Genomic DNA, 22,156 nt, shown 5'->3' on the forward strand with positions numbered 1-22,156 from the left:
CTTATTGAGGGTGACGTGACGCGATCAAGTAGTGACGACTTCCGTGAACAGAAATCGTTGGAAGGATATCAATACTTGCAGGTATATGACTACGAAAACAACTGAGACACCTGTACGGCCTCCCTACGTCGTCTCTCTGCCCTCTCCCGATCCGCAGCAACGCGACTCTGTGAGCCGCCACGAGCGAGCTTGTTGAGCAGTTCATACACCATCTTAGGCTGTACGTTCGTGTAAGGACCGGGAGGTCGTCTAGACTGTGGCTGGATGTACGTCTGCACCACGTTCTGCAATATGATGGACGACAGCTGCGCAATTGATGAGCAAATGCAGGGACTGTGAATGAGATTACGTACAGTGCGGAATATCGTGAAGCGCAACTCCATGCCTGGTCTGCCGCGTTTTCCAAATTCGCCTTCCAGGAAATCAACGTCAACCAGAAGGTTCGCAATTGCAAGATCGTTAATCGCTTTGACATTCGGTCCGACCAAGAAGCCCTATATCACATCAGTATCGTCCTCCACAATTAGCCCTTGTTCAACACCGACCATGAAATAGTTGCTCAGATAGTCCATCGCGTCATTATATATGCGCTCCTTGAGGTCCTCACTGGCACCAAGGGAGTCCACAACCGTAAAGAGCCAGTTGACAAGTTCATAAAGGAACATGCTTGGGTTCTTCTCCGGCTGTGGAGGCAACCAGTTGTACTCTGCCAGATCGAAGAAATCGTCCAGCTTTGAGCGGATGATCTTCCTCAGACGGTCAAATGCTTGATTCAGCAGTCCCTGGAGGGCAGCGGGGTCGAGGCGCAGCGAGGAACCGCCGGAACGGACACGCATGCCCGCGAGCTGTTTTTCTAGCTCGCGGGTGCCATTGAACAGCTGTTCCACGTTGACGATCACTTGCGCGACTTGGGAGGGTTGGTTGAGCCGATTGAGACGTTCGCCGGACTTCCTGCAGATCGCTTGCTCGATGAACACTTCTAGGGTCTGAAGGGGATGAGCATATACACTAAATACGAGGAAAGTGATGTACCTTTCGCAACAGCTCATCCACATCCCGACGATTATCTAGTCCGCCTTCGAGGAAAGCATAGAACTTGTCGATAAATGTTTGGAACTACAGATGTACATGAGCAGCCGCCAAATAAGCGACGAGAGAGCTCACATCCACACAGCACAGTGGAAAGAACCGTGAGAAAGGCATCGAGAACGGCAGATTTTGTCTTTACACACAGTCAGAACCATCCAACCGTGAGCAGGAACATTACCTTGAAAGATGGGTCAACTCGTCCGCATTCAGCCAGCAAATTCCGAGCACCCGGGCTATCTCTTCTTCATTCTCAATCATCATCGGCTGAAGGTCGTCTTGCATCACAATCTGCGTGCAGGTGAACGGAAGGCACTGTTCGAGGAGAACATCGAGCATACATCTTCAAAGGCTTGCTTGTACTTGTCCTGGATGATGATCACGTATCGCTCGAAGAGCTTGAAGAGGAGCGTGTGAATCTGGCTCGTATCGTAGCCGTAGCCCTTCAATCTTGATCAGCCATCAGTCGCACACCAATATTACGAGAGTCGTACTTCAAGTGCCTGAGCCCAGTTCCCCACAAGAGCCCTGCACCCCTGGAGGATATCCTGATCCTTCTCATCCCGAATACCTCTCTCCACCGCCTCGCACACTCTCGGGATCACGCTCTCAAACAGCTCTTCCACGTCCTTCTGGCTCCTGAAGCTCGAGCTTGCCGTTGTGCGCACTACGTGTGCCTCGACGATAAAGAACCCTAGGAGCTCGTTGAGCAGTTCCGGGAGGGTTTTGGTAAGCTGTGAGAAGGAAGACAAGCGTTGTGCAAGGATGAGCGCCGCTTGGGTCTTACGGTCTTCTTGGTAGGTTGTTTGCATCTCTTCCAGCTGGCCCATGGCGGTGTGGATAAGGATGCACTGGTAGAGCGGCTTAAAGTCCACGGTGATTTGGTCGTTGTTCAGCGGATCAACTACACTGTTTTAGCGACGAAAGTCTCATAACACAGAGAACTCACAATCAATCCTCTCATTCACAGCTGCTTCCGCTGCGCTACCGACGATTTTGCTCCTCCCAACACCTTCCTTTTCCCTCCTTCCCCTCCATCTCCGCGAACGTTGCTCGATCGCTTCCAGCGCTAAGTTGCCCACGAGCCCGCTGGATTCGCGGATCTCCAGCAACCAAGACTTAGTGGACTCGGTGACGGCAGTCTTGATTTGCGCTCGGAGGGAGGGGAGCGAGCTCAGGAGGTGGTTGAAGAACGGAGTCTGTGAGAGTTGAGATGGAGGAAGAGTCTCGATGTCGTCTAATGACTGTACATCACGTCAGACCAGCGACCCATATCGTGTACAGAGATTTCATACCCGTAAAGCAGTATAATACCGCCCATTCTTCACCATGTCTCCTACGCGATTCACGAGGTCAAGTACGCGCAAGCAAGCTTGCAGTGTATCGATCGCCTCATCAAGGTTGTTCGCCGTCCTCTTAGCCAGCTGCAGCGCTTTCTTCTTCTTGACAAGTCCATTCCCGACTTCGCTCACACTCAAGTCCAGCTCGCTAATCCTGCCTCTGAGGTTTGCAGTGTAACTCCTCACTGTTAGCAGGGTCGACACGGAACTGACGAAGTCTTGGTAGTTGTCCCCGCATATACGCTCAATTTCAGCTTCCTTACTCTCGATCAGACCACTGAGAGTGCGCAGGAAGGCCTCCTGTCTCCCAGACTCGTGGACGGATTTGATGATTGGTGCGAGCTGCTCGAGATTCTCCGACGGGGACGAGGAATCAAGGAGGTTGATCTACCGCATTTGTAGCATTGTACGGATTACCATAAGAGGAAAGTGCGCACCTGCTGTAATTGCTGATCGATATCCTGTTGTGTAAATTGGGGTCTCTTCGATCTAGGTGGCATTTTTTGACAATGAACGATCCGTAAGTGCCCGCGATTAGTCTGCAGTAACGGTGTAGTCAGGGCCTCCAAGAACCATCGTTTCATCGTCACTGCCTGCTCACGTGCTCCGGTTATTCCTTTTCACGTGGTCGGGTTATGTCACCGTTGTGTCCTCCGCCTTCCCCGCATCGACGATCGACTGGTCCCATCGCGCGGTCTGACCCGATGAGCCTTCGCGGGCTTTGAACACTTCCCCTTATAAGCCCTGTCGCACCAAATTACTCTTTCCCTCTTGTTCTCTTAACCCCCCCTTTCTGCTCCTCTCTCTCCTATCTTGCCGAAGGAAGATGCTTACCACTCTCGCTCCCATCGCCGTTCGCGCAGCTCGCACATCCGCAAGCAGGCAGGCCCTCCGCTCCGTCTCACGGTGCGCTGCGACCCCCTGATCGTACGAAACACACTCTCACGCGGCTACGCGATGCAGGTTCCTCTCGAAGAGCACAGTGCGCCATGAGGCTCAGCTGAACTCTCTCTCCACCTTCACAGATGAGGAGCAAATGCTGCGCGATTCCGGTACGTTCATACTTCTCCCGCACATCATGTATGCGAACTAACCGCCCGGTCGCAGTACGCCGCTTCGCTCAGGATGTTGTTGGTCCCAAGGTTAGGGAGATGGACGAGAACGAAAGCATGGACCCGACTATCATCAAGGGACTGTTCGAACAGGGGCTTATGGGAATCGAGACTAGCCCAGAATTCGGCGGCGCAGGCATGGGCTTCACAAGTGCTGTTATCGCTATCGAGGGTGTGTGACTTTTGATTTTTTGGTGACTGAGGGTTGCTGAATATCAGTGTAGAGCTGGCAAAGGTAGATCCTAGCGTGTCAGTTCTCTGCGACGTACATAACACGCTTGTCAACACTATCTTCCGCACTCGAGGTACCAAAGCCCAGCAGGAGAAGTATCTGCCATTGCTTTCAGAGGGAAAGGTGTGTAGTCCACGATATTTCTGGATGTTGTTCCTGAAAACATCTACAGCTTGGCAGTTTCTGCTTGAGCGAGCCTGCATCTGGATCCGACGCTTTTGCCCTCCAGACAAAGGCTGTCAAGAATGGCAACAAGTGGGTCATCAATGGTTCCAAGATGTGGATCACAAACAGTTATGAAGCAGAGATATTCCTAGTACGAAATCATCCTTCGGGTGACACACCAATGAATTGACCAATTACCATGACAAGGTTCTAGCCAACGTCGACTTCTCTAAGGGGTACAAGGGTATCACCTGCTTCATCGTCGAGAAGGACATGGGTGTGAAGATCGCGAAAAAGGAGCAGAAGCTTGGGATTCGCGCCAGCTCTACCTGCACCCTCGCCTTCGATGACGTGGAGGTTCCTGAAGAGAACATTATGGGCGGCGAGGCAGCTATTGGGCAGGGATACAAGGTTCGACAATTTGTCCTCTATTTCAAATTCCTATATCTCATGCATGTTGTAAACAGATCGCTATCGAGATCCTGAACGAAGGCCGGATCGGCATCGCAGGGCAGATGATTGGCCTCGCTCAGGGTGTGTTCGATAAGGCTGTCCCGTACACCTACGAGCGCAAGCAATTCGGAAAACCCATCGGCGAGTTCCAGGGTATGCAGTTCCAGATAGCAGATGTTGCTACTGAGATCGAGGCTGCACGGTTGCTGACGTACAACGCTGCCCGCCGGTTCGTGTCCCTTTGCTCAACTGGAGGCAACCGGCTGATGCGGTTGCGATATCCAGGAAGGAGGAAGGGAAGTCTTTCGTCAAAGAAGCCGCCATGGCAAAGTACTTTTCATCCGTCGTAGCGCAGAGAGCCGCAGGCTCGGCGATCGAATGGTGCGGCGGTGTTGGTTTCACGCGTGAGACGGGGATAGAAAAATACTGGAGGGATAGCAAGATTGGCGCCATTTATGAGGGGACGAGCAACATCCAGCTGCAGACGATCGCCAAGCTGCTGCAGAAGGAATATGAGGCGTGATCCGTGTGACGGCATGGAGATACAGTAGAAGGTCGGCATACTCTTGTATTGTACAAATTCCACAATCACATGCATATATGAGCCAGCACATACGGCTATCGTAAAGGAGCTGAAGGGCTCCAACTTGATAAGGTTGGTATGTGCTCTCAGAGGTGCTCGCCACAATTGGATTGCAACTTTAAGAAAATCACCAACATCGGATATGTGCGTCTCGCACCAGAAAGGACGTTTGCGGAGCCGGAGTCACGTGCTTCAATATTGAGCGCGTGCGCGGATCAATGACAGTCGCGTCATGACGACGCCCCTCATTCCCTTCTCCTGCCTTCATGAACCTCCCTCCCATATAAGCATGGCCTCTCGAGCAGCCTCCAAGACGGATATATCCTCCAAAACTGCCTTTGTTCAGCCTATGATCACCTCCCTGTTCGGCCCAGGACGGACGACCGCGGCGAGCAAAAATGGGGCTTTGCGCTCTGCTACCCAGGTTTCGAAGGATGGTGCTCAGAAGTCGAGGAAGAGGAAGTCTGTGACTGGAGATGAGGAGGACCCGGATTGTACGGTGGTTAATCCTAATTTATTGGTGCGTCTGTGTGCCTGTTATGGGGTGCGAGATAGATTGCTGAGAAAGGTGTAGACAACCTCTGTCCGGTCCTCGACGAAGAAACCATTCACTACCCCGCTTCCTTCTGCCAAGCGCCAGAAGACGTCTCGTTATTCTACAGGAAGCGAATTGGAGAACTCTCCAGCTGGAGATACGACGCTCGTTGGCACACCAGGCAGCGGTATGGCTAAGGTGAGCGTGTATATGCCGTTGACCAGGTCTTCCTAATCATCCCATCAGAGATCTGTTAACACTCCCGCCACTTCTAAGGGAAAATCCGCACACGCAGCTTGGATCGACGTGAAGAAAGCATGGGAGGGCCAACGTCCGGTATCTGCTGCTTCTCTGGCACAGCATAGCCAACCGACAACCCAGAGTTCGCTGAACGCATTTGGATTCACAATCGAACATAGCTCAACACCCATCCAAGCAAGCGCCCCTCATCGTCCTCATGTATTTTCCCTCGCATTCGAAGAGGAAGAAGATTTTGATTTTGATGCAATGGCCCCTGTCCTCTCTTCTCAGACACCAGCCGAGGTTCCTCTGGAGAGTCCATTCAAGTTCATAACGAGTTCTTCTCGCTCGCCTTCGCCCGATCTACTATCGCCAATTAAGACAAAGCTGCCTCATAGAAGGCCTCTCATGTCCTTACCGATTGCACGTCTCTCGAAACCCGCTCCATCCTCCGTATGTCTACCATCATCTCAAACCCAGGAATATCCGCCTTTATCACCCATATCCCGGTCCAGCATTATATTGTCTTCGCAAACTCCTCAAGCATCCGTCTTATCCCCATCATCCTCAAGGTCAAACAGCTTTTTGATACCGTCTTCGCAAACTCAAGTTCTCCCGCCTCTTTCTTCTTTCTCTGACCCGCAAAACGACGTCATCCAAGCATCACCAAGAAGCATCTCAAGAATGTTAATTCCATCATCGCAGACATTTGAGAATTTCGCTCCAATGCCCGCAAGTCAATCGACAGTATCCACCCTTCTAGAGCCTAATGTGATCAATCCCCTGTTCCCTGCTCGCCCAATCAACCCACGTCCGGGCATGCGATCTCGAACAGCATCTGACGTTAATCGACGGCATCACAGTTCATCTTCTTCAGTCTTCGGTGAAGAGGTCGCGTTCACGATGCCACCGTCGTTGCCGGACACGTCGATGGTCTCTTCGGATCTTCCGTCAGAGAGCTCATCTCCCGTCCTGGACAGCTCCATCGCAAAAATATTGCTCAAGGGCCTTGATATCCAGCCGCATGAAACGGAGGAACTGCTCCCTGACGATCTTTCTCTCGCCGCTCTAGCCTCGGATAATCCACCCGAGCAAGGACCAGAAGCTCACAAAACCACGCCTCCCATATTGCCCTCCACCATGTCGCTGGACCACGCAACGATGGCGTTCACAATGCCGCCGACTATTCCCAACAGTACGCTCGCGATGGATCTGGCTGATTATCTGTCCTCATCAGATGCGTAATTCCGGGGTGGGGTGATGTGCTGGCACTGGGAAGAGACACTGGAGCATTGCTATATGGAGAATGTGGGTATATTCATGCCCCTCGCATCATGACCGCGCATCATATTTCGTTTTAATCCTCATGCATGATGATGTTTGCGTACAGCCCGCAGTATAAATATCCTAGCGATTGAGGCCGGCGATTCCCCGGTAGAACATGTCCCTAGAACACGGAAGAAGGTTTTGTGTCCAATAGGCAGTCAGGGCTATATCCGCGTAAGGAAGTAAGCTTGTTATGACGCACATCTCGCCGGACAGCGGCTCTTTTGTGCTTCTACGCCGAGTTGCCTTGGTGAGCTCCCAGAGACCCAGACTGCCAGGCGACAGGAGAAACAACTTCTCCGGAGATATCCCAAAGAGGGCACTTTCAGCTGCGACAGTCTGACACATGGAATTCGTCAGATGCTAGGCCACGCTGCGATGTTGCTATCGCGTACTGTGTAGGCAAGTCTAATGGACAGATCTCACGACTAAGTGGAGGAATGGAAGAGCTCGGAGCTCGACCCGCACACCGATATCGTTCCGGCTTTGGGGAGGCGTATATAAATTCCCCGGGGTGCATGCTGGCTTTGCTTTGCTTTTTCTCACGCCCTACTCTCTGCCCGCATAGAGCTAGACCACTCAGCTTGATCCCCTTCTAGCACCAAAGGTTATCGATAGACAAAATGGTGTATCACAAGACAGTTACCCTCAACACGGGGGCGATCATGCCCACCGTCGGACTGGGCACGTGGAAGTCCGCCCCGGGGCAAGTCGAGCATGCGGTCGAGTACGCGCTTAAGGAGGGCGGGTACAAGCATATCGACACAGCGTACGACTACGGCAACGAGGCGGAGGTTGGTCAGGGGATCAAGGCCAGCGGTGTGCCCCGGGCGGAAATCTTCTTGACTACCAAGCTGCCGAATGGGCATCACCACACGCCGGAGAAGGCACTCGAGGAGAGCTTAGCCGCCCTGGATACATATATCGACCTTTGGCTGATGCACTGGGTACGTGTGCCTTATACTTGACGGGAGGAGAGGACAGCGCTGACATTTGAGAATAGCCTGCGCCGATGAAGAATGGCAAGGCGGACAAGTCGGCCAACTGGATCGACACGTGGAAGAGGATGGAGGTGATCTACGAGAATAACAAGGACAAGGTCCGCGCAATTGGTACGCTCTATTTCGCTGTGAACGACAAGAGAGATTCTGACACGGTGAAATGGGTACAGGGGTCTCCAACATCGGCGTCAAGTACCTGAGGCAACTCCTGAAAGAGGCCAAGATCGTCCCTGCCGTCAACCAGGTTGAGCTGCATCCCGTGAGTATTGGCGATTTGCCAGCACACAGAACCACCCGTTGACATTGGTTCAGTCCTGCTCGCAAGAGGCGCTCGTCAAAGAGTGCCGTGAGCACGGGATCATCGTGACAGCCTACTCGCCGCTCGGTTCGGACAACTCTCCCCTGCTCAAAGATCCGGTCGTGACGACGATCGCCGCGGCACACGGTGTTTTCCCTGCCAATGTGCTCATTTCGCTTCAGGCAAATCGGGAGGGTGTGACCGTGCTGCCGAAGAGCGTGACGAATGAGCGGATCAAGGCCAACATGAACATCATCGACCTCACCGACGAGGAGATCAGAGAGCTTAACGATATAGATAAGACCAAGCACTTCAGGGCATGCAGGCCCCACTGGACTGGGTGGGGGTCGCTCGGTTGGGAGGACCAGGAGTAAGTGTGTTAGAGGCTGTTGTCAATGTTGTACCTGTGACTGCGGACATAGGACATTGAAATCGAAGATATGATGTTTAGATAGATTACCCGAACAGGCTTGGTTTTTGTCGCTTGTTACTGCCAGGACTGCTGATGTGTTCGTAAAGAGGGCGCAGTCCAAGGGTCGATGAATGAAATATATTCGGAAGAGCTTCACCCCGAAAGCCGAAGGGTCTTGACCTCTCCACCTTTTCGTCACGAATGCCGGAACCCCTTCGATGCCACGAGTTTTTGTGTAATGATCCACCTTGAGCCCCACCGACGGCTGCATTTGGCTTGATTTGTAGACTGGAATAACTGTTCTCTCTTCTATTCCTGATTGTTCTTACATCGGTCATCGTGAAATCCATTAAGATGTCCAAAGGCCCCCACTACATTGGAATTGACGTGTGAGCCTGTTTGCAGACATTGTCGAGCTCTACCCATTCTCTGTGCAGCGGAACCGGCTCCGCCCGCGCTGCCTTGCTCGATATCTCAGGCAAGATCATTGCAGACAGCACGCATGAGACGCGTACGTGGAGGGATACCCGCGACCACAGGATCTTCGAGCAGTCCACAACGGACATCTGGGCATCCATCTGTCAATGTGTTCGGGATGTCTTATCTGAGAGTGGAGTACCCCCGGAAGACGTGAAAGGCGTGGGTGTAGACGCGACGTGCTCGTTGGCGGTTACCGACGAGCATGGAGGCCCGGTGTGTGTTACGGGTGGGAAGGAGTGCGGTGGGCAGGGGGAGAGGAATATCATTCTCTGGGCCGACCATAGGGCGGAGGAGGAGGCTTTGTTGATCAACAGCACTGGGAGCAAGGTGCTGGACTATGTTGGTGGAACAATGAGCGTAAGCATTCGCCAACGTGTTCCCACCTCCATACTCTGACAGGTGGGCAGCTCGAGATGGAAATCCCGAAGATCCTGTGGCTGAAGAAGCACATGCCCGCCTCTGAATTCGCTAAATGCATGTTCTTTGACCTCCCGGACTTCCGTACGTCTCTTCGTTTCGCATTCATCTGCTCCGCTCACGCTTTCTTCCAGTGACATACAGACTTACCGGTTCACTTGCCCGGTCCAACTGCTCCCTGGTCTGCAAATGCTCGTTCGTCCCCGTTGGCGTAGAAGGGTCAGAGGGATGGAATGCCCAATTCCTCTCCCAAATCGGGCTCGACGATGTCGTCCAGCAGGGTTATGAGCAGATCGGAGGAACATCCGGCAAGAACGGGATGGTGCTTACTGCTGGGCAGGCTGTCGGAACTGGGCTCAGCGCACAAGCGGCGAAGGAGCTTGGGCTGATGGCGGGAACAACAGTAGGAAGCGCTGTCATCGATGCATACGCAGGATGGATCGGCACCGTAGCTGGTCGGTTTACCCAAGGCTCTGGTGGGGAGTTGAGCCCACAGCCGAAATTGAGAGACTCCAGGGGCAGACTTGCAGCCATCGCCGGCACGAGCACGTGTCATATTGTGCAGAGCGAGCAGGGGGTATTTGTCCCTGGTGTATGGGGACCATATAAGAATGCTGTCTTTCCGGGATGGTGGATGAACGAAGGCGGGCAAAGCTCAACTGGCCAGGTGAGATGAGAGGCTCTCTCACTTCAATTCCAGCTGATTATTTGGACAGCTTATCGACTTCATGATCAAGACTCATCCGGCGTACGAGGAGCTGAAAAAGTTGGCAGAGGAGAGGAAGACGAACATCTTTGACGTTCTCGCTTCGACGCTCGACGATCTGAAGAAGGAAGCTGGCACGACGAGCCTAACGTACCTGACCAAGGACCTGCATTTCTATCCTGACCTACATGGCACGAGTTCCACTTGGTGTTTGAATACTGTCCGCTGACCCGAGAGCAGGTAATCGCTCCCCTCTAGCTGACCCCAGGATGCGGGGCTCGATTGTAGGACTCGCACTCGACAGTGGCTTAGGCGACCTCGCGCTCAAGTTCAACGTCACACTCGAAGCGATCGCTCTACAAACGCGGCATATCATCGAGGAGATGAACGTGCACGGACACAAGATCGACTCGATCTACATGTCCGGCAGCCAAGCCAAGAACGCAGCGCTCATGCAGCTCCTGGCGGACGTGTGCGACGTCCCTGTCATCCTGCCTCATTCGCCGTCTGCTGCTGTCGTCGTTGGAGCAGCGATGCTCGGCCGGTTCGCGGCGGAAGTAGGGGCTCGGACTGGGGATCTGAAGACTCATGAAGAGGCAGAGAGGGTCAGCGAGCAGACGAAAGAGGATCTGTGGCAGATCATGATCGATATGACCCAACCAGGCAAGCAAGTGGCTCCGTCCAGCTCACCCGCAGACAAGAAACTGCTGGATGCCAAGTACCATATTTTCAGGCAGGCGATTGATATCCAAAGGAGCTGGCGAAAGTTGATGGAGGAGGCTGCCAAATGATAGGATCGATGATGGGGGCCAGTGTAGTAATGAAATGAAATACCATCTTATCACTACCTCTAGTCATGAAGCATTCATTCGCACCATGCTCAGGACTCAAAATGGCATGGAACAACATTGTTGATGCTATGATCATAGATCCTCATAAGAGCCATGGAAGTAATGCATACATGCTGCACGCATATATTTTGCACACCGCTACGCAAACTACTACCGCCCCACAACTCATACCTCCCGAACAACTTGAGTACCACGGATGAGACCAGTCTAGAGAGCATATCAACAGCAGTCGAATTGAGAAAGGAAGAACTACATACCCTGCGAGCGGCAATGAGACCGACTTTCTGACCGGGCACGGCCTGGCGAGAAATGGTCGAGGCCTTTCCGATATGCTGATGGTTACCACCACCGTGAGGATGGTCGACGGGGTTCATGGCCACACCACGCGTCCTTGGCCAGCTGTAGCGCTTCGCCTTGTACTTGTGGAACGCACGACCAGCCTTGAGCAGGGGCTTGTCCATCCTTCCACCGCCAGCGACGAGACCGACAGTCGCACGAGCAGTGCTGGGGATCGTCTTCTTCGCGCCAGAGGGGAGGCGGATACGGGTCTTGCCGCTATCCGGATCTTGGCCGATGACGGTTGCGGATGTGCCAGAGGTACGGGCAAGCGCACCACGGTCACCAGCATGCTCCTCAACGTTGCAGATGATGGTACCTTCCGGTACGTGGGAGACGGGGAGGACGTTGCCGACGGCAAGAAGGGCCTTCTTGCCGCAGTAGACGAAGGAGCCGGTGGACAGACCCTCAACGGCGATGAAGGTCTCCTCGCGGAGTTTGTAGCGGTAGGGGTCGCGGAAGACAACCCGAGCGAGGGGAGCACCACTATTCAGTACATCAGCACGCTGCAGTATCATCATGCCAGGGATAAGGCGTACCGGCCAGGATCGTGGATGATATCCTTTACGATACCCCGGATGTACCCGTTGCGCTCCGCAAAGTCCAGAGGACGCAGCCTGGCCGGGTTCTTGTTGTGGTGGGTGTGGGACTTGAAGATAGCGTGCGAGCGCCTCTGAGCGCGAATAACCCGACCCATTGTGTTCTGCGAGGGCAAAAGAGTCAGTCACTTTCCCCACGCATACAAGACTGCAAGTAATAGAGGTCGGCCAGGTGTGCATCCATCCATCTCCACTTCCATCCATCCCCCAACTCGTCCATCCGCCCGTCCCCTGTTCTCCAACCCAACAGCACACCACCACCCGACCTTCCAACACTCCTCGCCCTGAGAAACGAACAAGATACTCACAGATGTCGCCGGTGGGAGGTGTCGAGGTCGATAGCCAGAGATTTTTAGGCAACGAGGGCGACCAACTCGAATTGTGGACGGAAGCATTTCGCACTTCCACACGGAAGCGAAAGCTGAGCCCCGCAGCCGAGAGGGATCTCCGAGGCGCGCGTCTAAATCACAAGTGGTTGTTGCGAAAGACAAGACCGTCTTCCTACTAAACTTCATTGCTATAATGGCCGACCAACCCGACCAACCCTTGGCTGACCCAGAGACCTCTGGTTCCCCTATAGACCTCTCCCTCTTCACCTTCACCAGCCTGCTCAACGAAGGTCCGTCCCCCTTCCTGCTCTTCTTTCCCCCCCTCAAACCCCCCAGACCCGCGAGGGAAGACCATCAACCTGCTCGGTACTTACCCTTCGTCCAAGCCTTCAGACTCGAATGGGACGACCCAGCTGGCGCCCGCGGTGCTGCTCGCTGAGAAGACGCATTTTGACAAGGAGAGGATTGGCGAGTATGTAAGGGATGGGATTGGCGAGCTCCAGGTTCTGGGGGTGAACGATATCGTCCGTCTTGTCTTCTATTCTATACTCGAGCCTTACTCAACGTGAAAGCAGTACAACTGGCTCTTGGGATGGGCAAAGTCCAGCACCGAGGCGCCCCGTGATGCGGACGTGAAGATCACCCTGATCAGGGACGCGTCCGAGACGCATATCCGGAAAGTGAGCTTTGTGCTACATATCCAATCCTGAGAACTCGGAACGGAGCTGCGGATAGTACAGCAAGCAGGAGATGCGCATGGTGCACGAGACGCCGGAGGTGTACCGCTCGGTCGTCCTTCCCTACATAGACGCACTTCCTCGAGAACGGATCCAATGGTACTTTCCCTGCCCTATCGGTGTAGAACTCGCTCATCTCAGAGCTAGGGTGTATAATATCCTAGAAGGAAAGAGCGAGGAGCCGATCCTCTCTTCCACGCCGACGCATGTCCTCCTCCCCGACATGAAATGGGACCAGAACCCATCATCCCTCTACCTCACGGGTATATTCCGCGATCCCAGCCTGCGGTCAATCCGCGACCTGTGGAACAAGCATGTGGGGATGCTTAAGGATATCCGGGCGGACGCTAGGAGAGTGGTGAAGGAGAGATGGGATGTAGAGCCTGGAGAACTAAGGATTTATTTCCATTATTTACCGAGCTATTGTGCGTTTCTTGTTCGGTTAATATGGCGTGCTGACTCTGGACAGACCATCTCCATGTGCATATTACAAGGCTCACCCTGTCAATAGGGGGGATGTACGTGGGCCACGCCCACCTGCTGGACGACGTCATCTCCCTAGTTCGTCTTCCCCTCCTCAATTGAGGACCGCGCTGACGCCCTGCAGCTCGAACTTGACAAGGACGACGCACTTGGGATAATGCAGAACCGGACACTGACTTACGTCCTGGGTGAACAGAACGCGCTCTATGAGAGAATGGTGAACGCCCAGGTTGGGTTGGAGGCATGACGAGCCGACCCTGTTGGATTCCATGATAGAGGACGCGTGGATCCTTTCGTGATGAGAATGCTTGGACTGCAGATGCTGAGATATTCTCCATGCGAGAGAGAGGCGTGGATCCTTTCGCAACCAGAATACGTGCACTGCTCTGATAGTGAAATCATCTGCATGTGGAATTTCAACATCTATACGTGAAACGTGAAATGATTGTCCCTGCACGTTGCAATTGTGAGAGGACCATGTTTTCTCACCAACAGACGCCTGCCAATTTCTGGCACTTTAGGTTCTCTTGACTCGGAAAGTGTTATCTCCGTGAGTCTGACCGGAAAAAATCCGAGGATTCAGCCACCCTCCGAGGAAGGACAAGAGCACCTTAATCCCGACTGCGGCATCCGACCCCACACTGAGACTAACAATATTAATCAACAATCCCTCGCGGAGAGCAGGGAGCGTGGACCGTGTGGATGGACAAGGCGGGGCAAACACCGCCGCGCCGAGCTACGGCATGCCCGCCTTGGCTGAGCAAGGTCTGCTGACTCAGGTATCCCTAGCTCGGGGCCCAGCCAAGCCTGGCCATCGGAGCCAACGGGTGGCCGTTCGGGCTCGGCATGCGCAGGTGGTGCGCAGGGGGCGGTGCTGTGCCGGTGTGCCGCGGAAGGAGAGGGCCGAGGCTTTGTCAGCGTGTGAGAATGGGAAAAGTCGAGACCTGATATCACTTTGAGAAGGAATCGGTAGGGAGGGCGTGGATAGGTTGAGAGGGCGCAATGAATGTGGATGAGTCATTCTCCACTTCGGTTGAGAGGGGAACTGCGCCGGGGAGTGACACGCCGACAACGCGAGTTTATAGAGTGGAACACACACAGGGCCACAAATATAAAGCATAGGCGAGTCCCGGATCTCACCACTCAGACTCCCCCACATCTTTTTGCCCCCCTTCATCCACAATAGGACACGGCAACAACGACGACATAACGACATCAACACATCATACCTTACCATTAATAGGTACAATGGCATACGGAGCAACATCATCAGCACCAACAGTACTCGTCACTTCCTCCACATCATTCCTCGGCGCACACACAGTCCTCGAACTCGTTCGTCGTGGTTACCTCGTCAAAGCCGGCGTGCCCTCCGTCGCACTCGCACGCCAGTTCCTCAAACAACATCCCGCCTGCGCACCCGCACTCGAGTGGACCATCCTCCCTTCCCTTACGAGCCCCCGCGCTGTCGAAGAGGCGGTTCGCGATGTGGACTATGTCATCCATGTCTGTGCACCCTTTGCGATGGAGTACGAGGACCCGATGGACGTCCTCCTCCCCGCAGTCGAAGGGACCCACGCACTCCTCGCAGCGGCCGCACGCCAACCTCGAGTGAAACACGTCGTTCTCACCTCTTCCCTCGGAGCGGTGCTTGATCCCTCGCGTGGTCTAGCACCAGGGATCACATACACCCCCTCCTCCTGGAACCCAGCAACATGGGAATCAGCCCTAGCAGCATCAGACAGCGTCGAGCTTCATCTGGCTTCAAAGACGCTCACTGAACGCTCGGCCTGGGATTTCCTCAGCACCTTCAACCCTTCTTTCGCACTGACGACCTTCTGCCCTCCTGTGATCCTTGGCCCTCCTGCCCAGCCGCTGGCGGACCTTTCCCCCCAGTCGCTAGGAGAGAGCGTAGGCCAGGCATGGCAGATCCTTTCGGGAGCTTATGATCCTCTCCCTCCGACCCGGTTCCCGCTGTTTGTGGACGTGCGCGATCTAGCGCGTATGGAGGTTGCTGCCCTTGGGAGACCGGAAACGATGGGCCGGCGGTTCCTAGCTGTAGGGGGCGAGTTCTCCAACAGCCAGATAACGGCTCTGGTCCGACTGCAGTATCCCTCCGAGCCCCGCCTACCAAGGACACCGCCCACCAAGCCGGGGAGACACTCTCGCGTAGATGTGATCAATACAGAAGCGGTGTTTGGCACGGAGTGGACGAGCCTTGCCCAGAGTGTGAGGGATATGGCCGAAGTACTGTTTTCCCGCGAGAGAGAGCTGAGGAAGGAGGAGAAAGGCAGGGTTTGGTGGTCTCGCACTACTGGCGGGCGGACGTCGCCAGACGATACGGACAGGCTGGAGATCACACATGTGGAGGGGATGATGACGGTTGAGGTTGCGTGAAAGCACGGGGGAAGGGAGCGACTTTGTTGTATTGGCTTTGTACGCATTCAACTGTAGTATAAGACACCTAGCACTCCTTCACCTTGTTGGACTATTAATACCCAAGAGATTCCTCTTACATGTGTGTGCGTACAGCTTAGAGAGATGTCAGGAATGATGCACTGTGCGCCCTCGTAAAAGCGATAGCTTATGCGACTCACGGAGATGTGCGCTATCCACTCTCGAACTTTTGCTTCCTGAGCCATAGAGCAACGAATGAGCAGTGCAGGTATGAGATACTCAAGATGATTCATATATATGCATGATAATGTACACAATTGCTTTCGGGACAATCCCTCCTCCCCATCGCCGGGCACCCAGAGTCAAATATCCGTCACTCACCCAATTTCACACTTCGATATCCTCCAGCATCGTGCCCAACTTCGGCAGCCGGAGGTACGCGTCCACTCCATACCCGTCCAGGGAGACCAAATGCAGCCCTCCGCGGAAGTACTCCGCATATATCTTGCTCATGGGGAGTCCGATGCCGAGATGTGTCCTGCTAGCAGCCTCGACGGCCTGTGCTTCTTCTTCTCCTTCCTCGCTCCGCAGTTGTTCTTGTACAGTGGCCATCATGCCCCTGCTGCTCATGCTCGCTTTTTTCAGAGCGGCAAGACGGTCTGAAGCGAGCCGGGCTTTGTTTCGCAGGTGGGAGAAAGAGTAGAGGTCGGAGGGTGTGACGACGTCGGCGGATTGGAGGCCGCCGCCTTGGTCGGAGATGCGGATGTGGACGTCGGTGGGGGCGTTTACGAGGGTGACTTGGATTGGCGGGAGAGAGGAGGGCTCGGAGGGTTGTTGCGGGTGGGCGAGGCGCGTGAAACGGAATGACTGCGTTGTGCGTAGGTGAGCTTCAGGACTCTGGAGAACAGGTAAGCGGAGGAAGACGCACATTCTTAAGCAGCTCAAATATCGGGTATTCCAGGTGTTCTCGGATGTATGCAAACTTCGTCTCTGTATCCCCATCGATCTTGACCTCCGGACCTATCCGCTCCTGTCCCTCCGGCCCTCTTCGCTGGTGCAGCAGCTCCACACAGTGACGTATACACTCCCCCGCGTCTAGGGCAGTGCTGATGATTCCTACATGATCCTGCTGGTCACGTCTCCACCCTGCAGGCCGAGGCTGGGCGAGCGAGCGCGAGAGTGCAACATGGTGCTGTGCGACGACACGTCGGGAGATACGGGAGACGAGCATGCGTCGGAGGACGGTGTCGAGCAGCTCAGGCGCGAGATGTTGGGAAGAGAGGGAGAAGCCGAGCGAGAGCATAGGTATTACTGCTGCACTGTGGGGGTGATCAGCGACGTTGGTACAAGGAAGGAAGGGGCTGACTGTTCGTCCAGGATTTGTTGTAGGAATTCGCAGAATCGCTCATTGTCATGCAGGTCGTGTATTGGAGGATATGACCGTACCCTGATCCTAATCAGTCTAAGTCGTCGTTATGTATGCAAGAGTTACCTCTCGAAAGCCGTCCAGTACAACTGTGTCATGATCAGGAAGGACCCTCGCATTATAGGGGCAGCGCACCTCATACACCTTTGCGACCTGCTCCTGCCTCACGACGACAAACGGGAGAGTCTGGAGGTCCCGTATCCTATGCGCTAGCCTAACGGGCAATTCCGTCCTCACATAATTCGCACTCTATCGCACCTGGATAAGTCCCGATCGAGGAATCGATAGCGAATGTACGCACTTGGATGAGCCTCTCCTCGTTCATGCTCCTCCCAAAGAAGATGAGCTGCCTGAGCGACAGGGGTTTGCTCCTCTTGCTCGCATAGAGCTCGAGCTGCCTATTTCGGTAAAAGTGGGTAGGAGCAGAGGTAGAAGAAGTGCTTGGGATGGGTTGTAGGGGGAGATGCAGACGCCTGCTGGGGCGCATTATGCTTTAGTAGATCCAATAGGTCGAAGCTGGCAGGGTGGATTCGAGAGCCTGCAGGGAAGGAGGGGGACAGGGGTAAGCCGCTGCTGCTGGATGGGTGGGAATAGGCGCCAGAGTGAATTGATTGCAGCAGAGGGACAAGGCAAGTGGAGAGTTCCCCCCTGCAGAGACTCGTGCGACCGGGGCCGACGTCAACTTGCAATTACCGGGCCCTTACGCCGAGTCATGCTTCTTCACGTGCCCTTACGTAACCATCACTGCTGGATATATCCCCATGCTACGAGATCCGAAATCCATCACAACGGATAATTAGGAAACATTCAGTTAGTTGGTCTAATATTACAAGAACAGTTACAGAATATTCTCTCTTCGAAGAACAAACATGATAGAAAACGCAGATCGGCGGTCCTTTTCTGCACCCACCCAGTCCCTTCGATCCGGAGGCGGCACCGTGTCCGTTCCATACACCCAATCATCTTCGGTTAGCACAATATCATCCCCGTCAACTTCGTCAGTCTTCGCCATATCGCCATTGTCCTCCTCTCCTTTCTCCCCGTCCACAGGTGTCTCGAGCACTTTATCCACCTCCATCTCAACTTTCGCATTCTGACTTTCGCTCACACCATTCACGAATGGCTTCTCCAGCTGCTCCTTCTGCTCATCCACCACATACAGGTTCTCGAATATGTCCTCCGCCGACGCTTCAACCCATAGATTTTCTTCCATCGCTGCTACCGTGCGGCGTGCACCTGGTGAAGCAGGGAAGAGTCCGGCGAGGAAAGAAGAGAGGAAGTCGTTTAGTTTTGTTACATCGCCGTCTTCGCGCGGTGGCATATGTACTAGAGGTAGATATTCAGCCTAGTTTATCGATCAGATTCCAACAATAGCATATTGGTGCAAAGGATTCACCTCGAGTATCATCCCTTTCGCCCCTCCCGCAGGACTGGACAAATTCCCCACTCTAACAATCCAATCCAACCCGATCTGGAATACAAACCCATCCAACGTGAGATGGGGAGCGTTCCCCGCAGCCTGCCAAGCCCTATTCCACCCTTCTCTCTCGCCCACTTGCCGTCCAGGGATCCAGCTCGCCCTCAAGTTCGTCAAGAGCATATCGAGCGAATTCGGCGGCTTGAGCGTCACAAATGTCGTGCGGAAATGTGCGGGCTCCTCGTCTTTTAGCATCGCCATTCTGCTCCTTGCTGCCTCTTCTGCGCCCTTTTCCGCGAGCTGGAGACGGTACTCCCCGCGAGAGGGCACACTCCCGTCTTCGAGCCAGACGTAGGTGCACGGATCAGACACGCCCATGGGAGTCACAGTGTGCATTATCCGTTCGCCCCGTATACCAGAGGCAGTAGGCGCTGTTGAACGATATGTGCGCATAAGCAGGAGCCAACGACCTTTGTGCACACCCTGGGTACGCGTGAGCTTTGTGTTGACAAGACAGTTCGTGAGCGTACCCCCGTGCGCACAATCCGTTGGCAGACGACATCCAGGTCTTGCTGATTCGAGTTGGACCAGCGTGCCAACCTAAACACGCGTCAGTTTTAGGGCGTTCAGTTTGTAGGAAAGACGCGCCCTGTAATACCCATTGCTACCGTATTGCTGCTTACATGGAAGGAGGTGGTTGTGAGAGAGATGATGAGGCTTTCAGGGTCTGATCATAACCACCGTTTCTCCCAACATTATACCCCATCATGGATCGAACAGAGGGCGACAGCTCTTTCGTTATCCAGGTAGTAACTCAATAAATCGGCGCAATATTGGTGCAATTGTCAAACATTCGCTCTGCCACGAGCGCCCTGCGGCACGATCTTATCTAACACCGGCAAATGCTGGGATGCCCTTAGTCTGAACATTTCCTTTGCTTACTATCATCTGCTATGACTTCCATAGAACTGGCTGACCGGATCCACCTCGACTCACTGAGGAGCGGAACAAGCCTAACAAACCGTGCGTCTGCTCTTGAAGACGTGCCTGCCGAGCCACAAGCGGAGGCGGTTAGTGCTGTTCCTACCCTCAGCAGGAGGCAGGAATGGACATACTTGGCGGTACTCTATTGGGCATACTTCGTCTGTACGTTAGGCGTCACGAATCAGGGGCATCCTTGACGATATTATTGGGAAGATGGATGGAATGATGGTTCTACTGGGCCGCTCTTACTCCGGATCCAGGACAACTACAACGTGACCTCCACGATCGTCTCTCTGCTCTTCGTCGGAACGTTTATCGTATGTTTCTCCTCTGCTGTCGGATGCCTCTCTCATGTCGGATGACAGGGATATGTTTTCTCCGCCGCGCTTACTGTGCCTCTAATGGACACCTTCGGCTTCGGCAAGATCTGCTCTCTAACCGCTCTCTGCCAAGTCGCGGCCTACGCGCTGATGGCGTCCGCTTTGCCCTTCCCCGCCATGGTTTCTGCCTTTGTACTCAATGGATTTGCCGTCGGCCTTCTGGTGAGCCTTTCGATCTGATGAGGTGGGAGGAAATCCGATATTCTGCAGGGCGCACAAGCGAACGTGCTGGTCACAAATCTTCCGAACTCGGAGAATAAGCATCAGCTGCTCCATGCATCATATGTAAGTTGCATCCTTCGTCTATTTCCCCTGAGCTAACAAGATTTTAGGGCGTTGGTGCAACAGTCAGCCCATTAGTAGCGACTCTCTTCTCCCAAACTGTTCACTGGTCTTTCCAATATCTGATCACGGCGTGCTTCGCCCTGCTTGTATTCGTGCTGGTCACGTTCGTCTTCCGGCTGCGAAGGATGGAAGACGTACTCGGCATTCCAGAGGGAGCGAATGCGGAAGAGCAAGCCAACCGGGCAAACAAGTTCCAGCAGCTTCTGACCTTCAAGGCGGTCCACCTGCTCGCATTCTTCCTTCTGTTTTATGAGGGATTGGAGGCTACCATCGGGGGATGGATCGTCACCTATCTCACCCAGGTCAGAGGGGCAGGACCGTCGGCAGGCTACATCTCTAGCGGTTTCTGGAGAGGTTCGTCTGATTGTCTATGCACAGCGGGATATCTGTTCATCCATTCTCAGGTTTGACAGTGGGTCGACTCGCCCTCATGTGGGTAAACAAGAAGATCGACCCGAGACGAGTTATCTTCTTCTATCTCGGGTTGGCGATCGCGTAAGCATCGTCTTCTAGTCATGCGCCTCTCCCTTATAAGGTCCACAGGATGGAAGCCCTTGTTTGCTTCGTCCCATGGGTGATCGGCGATGCGATAGCGATCGCAGGAGTTGGACTGGTTCTGGTACGCGCGCTGCCGAAAAGACCGTCGGCATGTTGCTCAAAATGGTCTAAAGGGACCCTTCTTCCCGCTCGTTGTTGGAACCGGAAGCCAACTCTTGCCTCGTTGGCTGCTGGCGGGCAGTATCGGCTGGATCGCCTCGGTTAGCTCGTTCTCAAGTTCTTTCTGAAGTGAATCTTACTAACACTGCCATCGCTAGGTCGGTCAAGGTATGAAATCTCCGTTGACACGGAGAGCAGATATTGATCCCATACAGTGGGCTCGGCCCTCTTCCCATTCTTGACCGGTCTTCTGTCGCAGAAAGTACGTCTTCTTTACTATTACCAGTGGCCCTTCTCCTCATGACTGTCCAGTTTGGCATCAAAGTCCTTCAACCGTTATTAGTCGCCATGATGGCTTCCTGTATCGGACTGTGGGCGCTGGTGCCTGCTATTCCTCGCAGGACGGATTGAATCAGTGTTATCGCAGCCAGGTATTTTATCTCTTAGATCTGCAAAGATCCGAAGCAACCGTGGTTGATCTAACCAATTTAAGCAAAGTATCCGCGTGTCACGATTTTCTCGAGAGATCTGGCCCTTCTGTGTTACGTGAGGAAAGAGCTCCCGCGCTTCCGACCCCCGGCCGGGTCCACTGCTCTCTGTCGTTTTGCCTCTCATTAAAGCACTACTCCGTGGAACATGGGCCTCGAACAGCGGCATAATAACCCTCTTGATCCCTTGTCGGCGGTCTGGTAGGGACGTGCAGCATGCTCAACACGTTCACGGCGTATCGATGACCCACTTCCGGTTCCTACGAAGCTGCCCAGAGATTCTGCCCGTGCCCGGTTGCTGATTTTCCATCTGCTTGATAATATGTCTTTGACCACTGCCC

General features: G+C 54.0%; 11 protein-coding genes across 11 annotated transcripts; 7 read left to right on the forward strand and 4 right to left on the reverse strand.

The window, feature by feature from the left end:
• Window positions 1-70: 70 nt before the first annotated feature.
• On the reverse strand, window positions 71-2,926 carry DACRYDRAFT_60694 (exocyst complex subunit Sec15-like protein; the record flags this gene model as incomplete). The annotated part of the gene is made up of 11 exons (XM_040775644.1): window positions 71-305; window positions 354-494; window positions 546-986; window positions 1,033-1,116; window positions 1,165-1,222; window positions 1,268-1,377; window positions 1,428-1,529; window positions 1,581-1,990; window positions 2,036-2,330; window positions 2,382-2,813; window positions 2,864-2,926. The coding sequence occupies 11 exons, from the start codon at window positions 2,924-2,926 to the stop codon at window positions 90-92; spliced, it is 2,352 nt and encodes a 783-aa protein (XP_040633012.1). The 3' UTR covers window positions 71-89.
• Window positions 2,927-3,252: 326 nt separating this feature from the next.
• DACRYDRAFT_19414 (acyl-CoA oxidase) lies at window positions 3,253-4,984 on the forward strand (the record flags this gene model as incomplete). Its single annotated transcript, XM_040771499.1, has 8 exons — window positions 3,253-3,332; window positions 3,390-3,478; window positions 3,534-3,710; window positions 3,763-3,893; window positions 3,943-4,086; window positions 4,143-4,346; window positions 4,403-4,617; window positions 4,674-4,984. 8 exons carry the CDS (start codon window positions 3,253-3,255, stop codon window positions 4,909-4,911), a joined length of 1,278 nt encoding a protein of 425 aa, XP_040633013.1. The 3' UTR covers window positions 4,912-4,984.
• Window positions 4,985-5,260: 276 nt separating this feature from the next.
• DACRYDRAFT_103068 (uncharacterized protein) lies at window positions 5,261-6,991 on the forward strand (the record flags this gene model as incomplete). Its single annotated transcript, XM_040767704.1, has 4 exons — window positions 5,261-5,491; window positions 5,546-5,704; window positions 5,753-6,199; window positions 6,452-6,991. The coding sequence occupies 4 exons, from the start codon at window positions 5,261-5,263 to the stop codon at window positions 6,989-6,991; spliced, it is 1,377 nt and encodes a 458-aa protein (XP_040633014.1).
• A 704-nt stretch (window positions 6,992-7,695) lies between these two features.
• On the forward strand, window positions 7,696-8,745 carry DACRYDRAFT_45474 (Aldo/keto reductase; the record flags this gene model as incomplete). Its single annotated transcript, XM_040774645.1, has 4 exons — window positions 7,696-8,019; window positions 8,076-8,184; window positions 8,244-8,332; window positions 8,386-8,745. 4 exons carry the CDS (start codon window positions 7,696-7,698, stop codon window positions 8,743-8,745), a joined length of 882 nt encoding a protein of 293 aa, XP_040633015.1.
• A 392-nt stretch (window positions 8,746-9,137) lies between these two features.
• On the forward strand, window positions 9,138-11,177 carry DACRYDRAFT_85942 (Pentulose kinase; the record flags this gene model as incomplete). Its single annotated transcript, XM_040776750.1, has 6 exons — window positions 9,138-9,172; window positions 9,221-9,620; window positions 9,671-9,764; window positions 9,815-10,347; window positions 10,397-10,577; window positions 10,627-11,177. The coding sequence occupies 6 exons, from the start codon at window positions 9,138-9,140 to the stop codon at window positions 11,175-11,177; spliced, it is 1,794 nt and encodes a 597-aa protein (XP_040633016.1).
• Window positions 11,178-11,402: 225 nt separating this feature from the next.
• On the reverse strand, window positions 11,403-12,270 carry DACRYDRAFT_103071 (ribosomal protein L2; the record flags this gene model as incomplete). The annotated part of the gene is made up of 3 exons (XM_040767705.1): window positions 11,403-11,444; window positions 11,495-12,059; window positions 12,113-12,270. The coding sequence occupies 3 exons, from the start codon at window positions 12,268-12,270 to the stop codon at window positions 11,403-11,405; spliced, it is 765 nt and encodes a 254-aa protein (XP_040633017.1).
• Window positions 12,271-12,694: 424 nt separating this feature from the next.
• DACRYDRAFT_92258 (scavenger mRNA decapping enzyme) lies at window positions 12,695-13,968 on the forward strand (the record flags this gene model as incomplete). The annotated part of the gene is made up of 7 exons (XM_040777051.1): window positions 12,695-12,791; window positions 12,838-13,025; window positions 13,077-13,181; window positions 13,237-13,337; window positions 13,386-13,663; window positions 13,708-13,799; window positions 13,846-13,968. The coding sequence occupies 7 exons, from the start codon at window positions 12,695-12,697 to the stop codon at window positions 13,966-13,968; spliced, it is 984 nt and encodes a 327-aa protein (XP_040633018.1).
• A 943-nt stretch (window positions 13,969-14,911) lies between these two features.
• Window positions 14,912-16,170, forward strand: DACRYDRAFT_19417 (NADP-binding protein). The gene has a single exon (XM_040771500.1). It carries the CDS (start codon window positions 14,970-14,972, stop codon window positions 16,116-16,118), a length of 1,149 nt encoding a protein of 382 aa, XP_040633019.1. The 5' UTR covers window positions 14,912-14,969; the 3' UTR covers window positions 16,119-16,170.
• Window positions 16,171-16,422: 252 nt separating this feature from the next.
• Window positions 16,423-18,031, reverse strand: DACRYDRAFT_73435 (alpha-ketoacid dehydrogenase kinase N-terminal domain-containing protein; the record flags this gene model as incomplete). The annotated part of the gene is made up of 6 exons (XM_040776008.1): window positions 16,423-16,985; window positions 17,047-17,437; window positions 17,485-17,565; window positions 17,611-17,633; window positions 17,680-17,793; window positions 17,846-18,031. 6 exons carry the CDS (start codon window positions 18,029-18,031, stop codon window positions 16,506-16,508), a joined length of 1,275 nt encoding a protein of 424 aa, XP_040633020.1. The 3' UTR covers window positions 16,423-16,505.
• A 351-nt stretch (window positions 18,032-18,382) lies between these two features.
• On the reverse strand, window positions 18,383-19,727 carry DACRYDRAFT_103075 (uncharacterized protein; the record flags this gene model as incomplete). The annotated part of the gene is made up of 4 exons (XM_040767706.1): window positions 18,383-18,889; window positions 18,941-19,444; window positions 19,492-19,561; window positions 19,645-19,727. The coding sequence occupies 4 exons, from the start codon at window positions 19,725-19,727 to the stop codon at window positions 18,383-18,385; spliced, it is 1,164 nt and encodes a 387-aa protein (XP_040633021.1).
• A 165-nt stretch (window positions 19,728-19,892) lies between these two features.
• DACRYDRAFT_112899 (MFS general substrate transporter) lies at window positions 19,893-21,738 on the forward strand (the record flags this gene model as incomplete). Its single annotated transcript, XM_040769530.1, has 11 exons — window positions 19,893-20,107; window positions 20,159-20,262; window positions 20,311-20,487; window positions 20,536-20,610; window positions 20,658-21,024; window positions 21,075-21,165; window positions 21,214-21,289; window positions 21,342-21,428; window positions 21,486-21,495; window positions 21,543-21,589; window positions 21,640-21,738. The coding sequence occupies exons 1-11, from the start codon at window positions 19,915-19,917 to the stop codon at window positions 21,736-21,738; spliced, it is 1,326 nt and encodes a 441-aa protein (XP_040633022.1). The 5' UTR covers window positions 19,893-19,914.
• Between the last annotated feature and the right edge of the window lie 418 nt (window positions 21,739-22,156).

This window comes from Dacryopinax primogenitus (assembly GCF_000292625.1).
Source record: "Dacryopinax primogenitus strain DJM-731 SS1 chromosome Unknown DACRYscaffold_1, whole genome shotgun sequence".
NCBI lineage: Eukaryota > Fungi > Basidiomycota > Dacrymycetes > Dacrymycetales > Dacrymycetaceae > Dacryopinax > Dacryopinax primogenitus.

Bases quoted from the DNA above. Each gene is read 5' to 3' on its own strand.
- DACRYDRAFT_19417 (XM_040771500.1), top strand. From the start codon at position 14,970: ATGGCATACGGAGCAACATCATCAGCACCAACAGTACTCGTCACTTCC.